An 8,517-nucleotide genomic window follows, 5' to 3' on the forward strand; every position below is an offset into this window, starting at 1 on the left:
CTTGGTTAATGACAGAAGAACAAATTTCTTCAATCCATCCAGAAGCATCAGACAGGGGGACTCTCTATCCCCATACATTTTCATCATGTGTATGGAAAGACTCTCAAGAAGGATAGAGGCTGAGGTCAGAGAAAAAAACTAGACCCCCATCAATATCTCTCCCAAAGGTCCTAAGCTTTCCCACCTATTCTTTGCAGATAATCTCACCCTCTTGGCTAGAGCAGACTCTAAAAATAGCCACACCATTGCCAGAATTCTCCAAATATTCTCCACTCTTTCTGGACAAACCATCAATGCTCAGAAATCTAAGGCTATCTACTCTGCCAACTGTACTTCCCAAATGATAAGCCAATGTACTCAGATCCTTATCATCCAACCTGGCCAACAATTTGAGAAATACCTTGGTTACCCTATCTTCTCCTGCAAGTCCAAGAATAGTGACTTCCAGTTTATCAGATGAACTCTAGGCTAGCAGTTTGGAAAACCAAACTTTTGAACATGACTGGTAGGTCTGTCTTAGCCAAATCAACTCTTGCTGCAATACCTACTCATCTGATGCACTACATCAGAATCCCCAACAAAATTACTGAAAGAATTAACAAGATCCAAAGAGACTTTGTTTAGGGGAACAACAATGACAAAAAAAAGCTTCATCTCATTAATTGGGACACCTTGACTACTGACAAGAAAATTGGGGGCCTGGGTCCACAAGACTGAACTTAGAAATAGAGCTCTCCATGCTGGACTGGCATGAAGACTGTTTCATCAACCAACAAGCCTCTGGGGCCAAACACTCCTTGCTAAATACTATAAGTCTAGTGGCCAAAATCCTTCTAAAAAACTATCCTCTAAAACTTGGAAGAACATTAGAAGGGGGTGGAAAGACTGTCTTTTAGGCATTAAATAGAGAATTGGCAGGAGTGATAGAGTTAACTTTTACCAAGATCCCTGGATTCCTCAACTCAATAGTCTTAACAGCATCCTTCAAGGCCCCTTGACCAAGAAGGACCTGAATACCACTGTTAAGGACATCCTGGTAGGGGGAACTTGGGACTTCAATAAGTTTTTCTTTCAAATTTCTAGGTTTATCCAAGATATCATTCTCATCCATTATATCACCCTCAAGGAAAACATTGATGACAAAGTTCTTTGGAATCTAAGCACTACTGGTACCTTCACAACTGGCACCATGTATTCTTGTCTCAATATCCATAATACCACCAATAGTGTAGACAAAAACTTCAACATCATCTGGAAAGCTGAAGCTCCTAACAAAACAAAAACTTTCCTCTGGCTACTTATGCATGAAAGGCTTCCCACTAGTAGCTATCTTCATCATAGTGGTATCAATATTTCCCCTCATTGCCATTTCTGTAACCACAATAAGGAAGATATAACTCATATTTTCTTTCTATGCACTAATGCCAATCAATTCTGGGAGAGCCTTATCCAAAGAGGTACTTACAAACCTCCCATTCCTGGGATTACTGTTGATGCTACTAATTGGCACATATGGTGGGGAAACATACGCTCTAAACCTTTCAACTCTTGGCTAACATGGGGCACCATTTTACCCCACTGCCTTAGGGAAATTTGGCTCACTAGGAATGATAATCTTTTCAATAATAAGCACATTCTAGCCAACAATGATAGAGCCATTTCAAATGCCACTGAGTTTGTCATGTTTGCCAAAGCAAACTCGAACCTCACACACACTCAACATACCATCACCATTGGATGGAAACCCCCTCAACCAGGAACCATAAAGTTAAACACTGATGGTTCTGTGAAGGAAAATCCTGGACTTGGAGGATTGGGTAGGGTTTTTAGGGACCATATTGGGGGTTGGATCCTAGGCTTCTACCAGCACCTTCCCCACACCAACCATGTGATAGCTGAGCTCCAAGCCATTAACTGGGGACCCCGGTTAGCCAAAGAACACAACATTCTTAACTTTGAAATTCAATCTGACTCGGCCGCTGCTGTTGAAATCCTTCAAACGGATCATCCTTTATATCATAATCTTATTTCTGAGTGCAAGACATTGATGCTCGACCTGGGAGCAGCGCCCCTCGCACAGGTTTTTAGAGAGCAAAATGGAGTAGTGGATCGACTAGCTAAGGAAGGCTCAATTGTACAATTCACAAAAAAACCGATCTCTATATTATTGCCACCTTCTTTTGTATTAAACTATGTACAAGATGATATCACTGGAAAAACTTTTACAGGTCCAGTTAAACATTATTTTTTGAATCCATTAATGACCAATCAAAATAATTTATCATACCCACAGGGTCGAGGTGTGGCCCTGACTAACTCTTTTGCTACTCCTTCGTATGAAAGGAGTGTCAGCCCTCCCCCTCCCCACTAATATTAATGCAAACTTCTTCTTCCTGACCAAAAAGATAAATAAAAGAAATTTAATACCCCCACCCACTCCAACCCACCATACTAACATGCATTTCCAGGCTTCTCTCTTCTCTCTCACACGGTGATAAGTTACCGTATACATATATATATATATTTGTATTTTTCGATATAAAGGAAGAAGCTTTCTATACTACTCCTAGTTCAGTATAAGAAGCAAGAAAAGTTTATAGGTAAAGCAGAGAGACAGTCCAACAATTACATTTTTCCATTTTTTATTTTTTATTTTTTATCAATTTTCTCTTAAAGGTGAAGACAGCTTTTCTTGAATCACTTGGCTTTCGCTTTTCTTTGTTTGTCTGTCTTTTGCTTTGCTTCTCAGTTTTCTTTCTTTCTTTCAATTCATTCATATTCATACAACTTTCTCTCCTTTTCTTGTTCTTTTTTTTTCTCCATTTTAATCTACTGTAAGTACCCCCATTAAACCCCAACTCACAAATCCATCAAGAATTATATTACTTACCATCTTTGCTTGTTTTTTCAATCGATCGGATCTGAAAAAGAACTCATGAAAAGCAGTTAAAGAGAAAAGATTTGTTTCACTTTTGGTTGGAGTTCTTGAAAGGGCCTTCGCAGTAGTAATGAAAGATTAATTTTCTGGTGCCAGTTGTTTAATCAGGTAGTAATCAAGAATCCCTTTTCTGTTATTTGTTCGTTTATCTGTTTTTTTTTTCTTTTTTTTTTTCAAATTCTTGTGGAATTGTGGGAAGAATCAAAGATAGAAACTTAAGAGAACCATGCAAGAAGTTGTGAAGTTTTTTTCCTTTTTCGGGTGTATGTTCTTAATTGATTATGTCTTGTGTAACTGAATTGATAATGTAGTGGTGACGAATGCGTACACCCTGCCCTCCCCAGACCCCACTTTGTGACACACGGGGTATGTTGTTGTAACTTAATTGATAATGTAATCTTTGTTGTGAAAGATCATTGATTTCTGTTACCATGCAATTGGATAGTTGAAATATAATTTCTCTAATTTTTAAGTTTATTTTGATTTTAAAGCATTGATCTGGTCTGAGATTTCTATTCGTTGGAATGAAATGGACTTGAATAGAGTGTAATAGTTAAAGTGTAATGTTTGTACTGATGCCATTGACTCCAATTTTAGTTTTGTATTGAGGCGTAGTTGATTGAATGATTAGTCACAAGTTATGTATTGAGACGTAGTTGATTGATCGATTAGTTACTGCACGTTAAGTATTGAGATGTAATTGATTGATTAGTTACAAGTTAAGTAGTTTCTCCGCCAAAGATTTCGTCCGATTTGTTTTAGGATTTTGTGCTGTTAATAGAAACAATTCCAGTATTATTGCTTACTAGAAAAAAACTGCCCAAAATGGGTGAAGTGCTTATTTTGTCTTATAGAGTAATATGAGTTTTAGTACTCTCAATTTTCGTGGTACATGGCAGTGTCTAGGCCAAAAAGCATAATGGAGTCACTTATTGAAGGAATCAGTTCCTTGCCAAACAGCCACACTCCCTTCACCGCTATTAAAGGTAACACATCTTCAGCTTCCCGGATGAGTCGTCCTCCCCATCCTACATCAATGAGGCAATCTAGATGTAAGGAGTTGCCCTTCGATCCAATAGCTATTGACCTTGGGTCAAAGGCATCTGATATCCCAACAGGATCGGTGGCTGCTTCTAAACGTTCATATAAATCATCCAGTGATCGTATAAAGAGGGATGATGTCTCTGACTCGAGGAGACACTATTCTGAATCGACCAAAGGAAAAGAGTTTCAGGAAATAGAAGCTGCTCTTGATCAACCATCAGAAGAATGTTCACTGGATCGGGTTCTAATCTTTGAACCCAAATCATCTATCAAGGATCCACTTCACGATAACAAGTACACTAGGTCAGGTGGCTTTGTGGAGCGCACAGATTTTATGTTACATCCTGTTGCCAGAGGAGATGCTGACCTTCTGAATGGTCAGTTAACATCTCAATCTGGATTAAGCTATTGTCCTAGTCCTCAAAACAGCTTTTATACTGCCACGCAGTACATAGAACCCAAACAAAGTTTCACCACTACAGAAGTAATCAGTGAATGTGCTAGCAGCATGGACAAGTCTGGTGGAAGTGGTGACGTTAGCAACTCGTGTGATATCAGTGAGAGCAGAAAAACAAGCTTCTACAGAGGCAGCACAGGTAGCGATATTAGTGATGAAAGCAGCTCTACTAGCAGTGCAATATATAAACCACATCAGGCAAATGATACAAGATGGGATGCAATTCAAGCCGTTAGATCTATTGATGGAACACTGGGCGTCAACCACTTCAGACTTCTGAAGAGACTGGGAGGTGGTGATATAGGAAATGTTTTTCTAGCTGAGTTGATTGGTACAAGAGATTATTTTGCCATGAAAGTGATGGACAATGCAGCTCTAGAGAGTCGCAAGAAAACAGTGAGAGCTCAGACAGAAAGAGAGATACTACAGTCTCTGGATCATCCTTTTCTACCAACACTATATTCACACTTTGAAACAGACAAATTTTCTTGCTTGGTGATGGAATTCTGCCCTGGAGGAGATTTGCATGCACTTCGACAAAGACAGCCAGGAAAGTTTTTCCCTGAGCATGCAGCCAGGTTAGGATAGTTTCTGATTGATGCATTAAATCTCCTTTGATCAGCTGGAAGTGTTTAATTTGTCCATATATATACACACACACACACATGCACATGGTCAATATGTCAGTTCTTGATCTTTGATGTGATGATCAGGTTTCATGGTCAATATGTCAGTTCTTGCTGCAATCTTGAGGATCATAGACATTACCCAATAAACCGGAGTCTATATCATATTTGATTTGTTTTTAGCAATGCGAAAATATCTCTTTCTTGGAAACTGCATATATCTTGGTATAAGTGTCTCAAGAAACCCTGTTAAATTGGAATTCCTTTTCATCTATTCCATTTTTGAGGTTCTAAGCAGATAGTACTATTACTAGTAAGGCTACAACATTATTTCTTTAGCTACTTCTTTCACATCTACTGTTTTACTTCATACCACGATGATTTGAGCTGAGATATCCTGCGCTATGTTTATCACCATTCACTTGTTTTTACTTGACCCGTCTTTTAGATCCCAATCTGCTTGTTCAACTTGAAGTGAATCGAGTAAAATAGATTGTTTATTTTATCTAGATTTCTTCTCTTTTACTCAATATTGATCTCAAACTTGATGATTATCTTTTATCCATTATGCAGTTACTACATGTTAATTTGGATGACATTATTTTCCAATATACTCATGTTAACATTCATCAATAAATCATTTGTTAAGAAATGAGAACTGACTGGCATAGAGTTTGTAATGTTGGTTATTAGCTCCGCTAGAGTGTCATAGATAATGGAATAGTTTTCTCAACTCAAGATTAGTTTGTTAATTGAAGATTCAGAAATTCAGTCTTTGATGATTTTGTAAAATGTGGTCGGTGTTTGTTGGTTTTCATATCATGGATAAAATTTGTGAGGACGCCCATCCGTCTTGATCAGTGATGTTAATTTGTACTTGTTACCTCTTCTGTTTTGGAGTATAGGTTCTATGTAGCAGAAATTCTCCTTGCTCTAGAATACCTGCACATGCTTGGCATCATTTATAGAGACCTTAAACCAGAGAATGTTTTGGTTCGAGAAGATGGTCATATAATGCTATCTGATTTTGACCTCTCCTTGAGGTGTGCTGTGAGTCCAACATTGGTTAAATCCTCAAATTCAAGCTTAGAGTCGAAGACTTCAACCTACTGTGTCCAGCCTGCTTGTATCGAGCCATCTTGTGTTATCCAGCCTGCATGTTTTTCACCGCGTTTCCTAAAGCCCAAGAAAGGGAAGAAGACAAAACAGAAATCTGAGATGCACAATCAAGTGAGCCCCCTTCCAGAGCTCATGGCTGAACCGACAAATGCTCGATCCATGTCTTTCGTGGGTACACATGAGTACCTTGCTCCAGAAATCATTAAAGGTGAGGGACATGGTAGTGCCGTTGATTGGTGGACATTCGGGATCTTTCTCTATGAGCTCTTGTTTGGACAAACACCTTTTAAAGGAGCAGGCAACAGAGCCACCTTGTTTAACGTCGTTGGCCAGCCCCTGAGATTCCCTTCATCACCTAGTGTTAGTTTTGCTGCAAGGGACTTGATAAGAGGTCTACTTGTGAAAGAGCCGCAGCATCGCCTTGCATATAGGCGGGGAGCTACAGAAATAAAACAGCACCCTTTCTTTCAGAGCGTGAATTGGGCACTTATCCGGTGTGCTAGTCCTCCAGATGTACCAAAGCCATTCGTGCTGCATGATGCGCCCAGAGCACCAGCAACAACGGGTCCAGGTGTTGATGTGAAACCTACAGATAATTATTTTGAGATAGATTTCTTCTGAGTAAACTTGATTTCTTGGCAGTTTAAGTCCCACAATCACCTTATATGATGAAGATCCCTTAGGAAGAACATCAGTTCATTGTTCCTTTCGTATGAAATTGTAAAGTGCATACTGTGTCCTGAATCGCGAAAGCATACAAAGACCAATTTTTCTCATATCTTCTTCATTTGTCAATGTTTAAGCCTATCCAACTCGACGAAATGGCTGGTCTTGTTGTCTACTTCTCAAGTATGATAATATGGAGGAGTGAAATCTGTGAAGCATCAGGCTTATAGAAGTGAGTTTTGCTGGCGACTTTTTAGAGGTCCACTTATGAATGCAAGAGGTAAATTAACAAATGAATTGTGGACAGGAACACATAAAAAGGCAAAGCAATGTAAGTCTTTTTGGAAGATGGCTTTTCATTACCACTTTAATCTCACCACCACCACAAGCCACCATTGCCCAACCATCATCATTACCAACCATCTCTACAATTACAACCACCAATACCCAACCACGCCCGCTGTCAATCATCAACAAGTCACTACCACATTAACCACCTCCATCCTCACAACCCACAACTAACATAACTATCACTACTGCCCATCACCACCACCCCTACTGTAAAATTGTGCAAGTTTGTTACTATTTACGACAGCATTACCACCACAACAAGGATGTACATCAATGAACGAAGAGCACACAAATTTCTTTCAACATAAGTATTTTAAATTCTTTTCCACTAAGGGTGTGTTTTGTATGATGGAAAATGTTTTCTTGGAAAATAAGTTGGTTTTATACTTATTTTCTCATGTTTGGTTGGTGAGTGGAAAATATTTTTCGAAAAATATTTTATGGTGTTTGGTTGGTGAGTGAAAAAATATTTTTTAGAAAATATTACTAACTGTTAACTAGTATATTGTTGCCTCTAGCAACTCAACAATTTGTAAGAACTAATTTAAGCATAACAAATATAAAATATAAGCAACTACTAATTAGCAAATAAAGGAGATATTTTTCAACATTTTGTCAGGACAATCTCAAGATACTACAGTCAATAGAAATACAACGGAACGACAAGCTTATTCAACCTTGTGAAACAAGCTACATCGATGACAAAATGGAATATGCAATTAGCAAAAATATCATAGGTAAGTCTTCCTCTATGCATATAAAAATAACAGTACATTCAACGAATATTGAAAATGGGAAAAATTCGGGCTTCATTATTTTTTATTTCAAGCAGTGAAAAATTGAAGCAAAACACAATAAAAAATATTTCTGAGTAATGTGGATTTTTTGAGTGTTGTTGGGGTGGGGGCATAAGCCACATTTGTCATTTTTCTGAAAAATATCTTCGCAGTCATTTTCCCTTGAATAGAGGAAAATGAGTTATTTTGAAAAATATTTTCCCAATATAGAAAACATTTTCCTATCATACTAAACACACATATACAGTGAATTTTCAGAAATTAAATTCATTCTCTAACCTTAACGTATACAAGTGAAATAATACTCTCCATTAAGTAGAGAATTGTGTGACCCTGACTAATCGTTTAGAAACTGAAATTCTAATTACACGAGGAGAAATTAGTCAAATAGATTCCTTCTATTTTTATTCAGACCCACCATTCAGATTTTTCAATTTTTTTTATAACCCACCACTAGATTTAGAAAGTGGGTAGCTGGAATTTAGCCCGTCGCCCACAACATGCACGTTATTTTTTTTA

The 8,517-nt window shown here is 38.1% G+C and overlaps 1 protein-coding gene across 1 annotated transcript; it reads left to right on the top strand.

Moving 5' to 3' along the window:
- The first annotated feature begins 2,374 nt into the window (after positions 1–2,374).
- LOC107858819 (serine/threonine-protein kinase D6PKL1) lies at positions 2,375–6,960 on the top strand. The gene is made up of 3 exons (XM_016703608.2): positions 2,375–3,046; positions 3,838–5,017; positions 5,971–6,960. The coding sequence occupies exons 2-3, from the start codon at positions 3,858–3,860 to the stop codon at positions 6,803–6,805; spliced, it is 1,995 nt and encodes a 664-aa protein (XP_016559094.2). The 5' UTR covers positions 2,375–3,046; positions 3,838–3,857; the 3' UTR covers positions 6,806–6,960.
- Positions 6,961–8,517: the final 1,557 nt, after the last annotated feature.

The sequence above is a fragment of the Capsicum annuum genome, chromosome 2 (assembly GCF_002878395.1).
Source record: "Capsicum annuum cultivar UCD-10X-F1 chromosome 2, UCD10Xv1.1, whole genome shotgun sequence".
Classification (NCBI taxonomy): domain Eukaryota; kingdom Viridiplantae; phylum Streptophyta; class Magnoliopsida; order Solanales; family Solanaceae; genus Capsicum; species Capsicum annuum.

Excerpts from the sequence above, each read along its gene's own strand:
- LOC107858819 (XM_016703608.2), top strand. The coding sequence starts at position 3,858 with ATGGAGTCACTTATTGAAGGAATCAGTTCCTTGCCAAACAGCCACACT. Across the intron at positions 5,018-5,970 it reads TTCCCTGAGCATGCAGCCAG|GTTCTATGTAGCAGAAATTC; the intron begins GTTAGGATAGTT and ends TTTGGAGTATAG.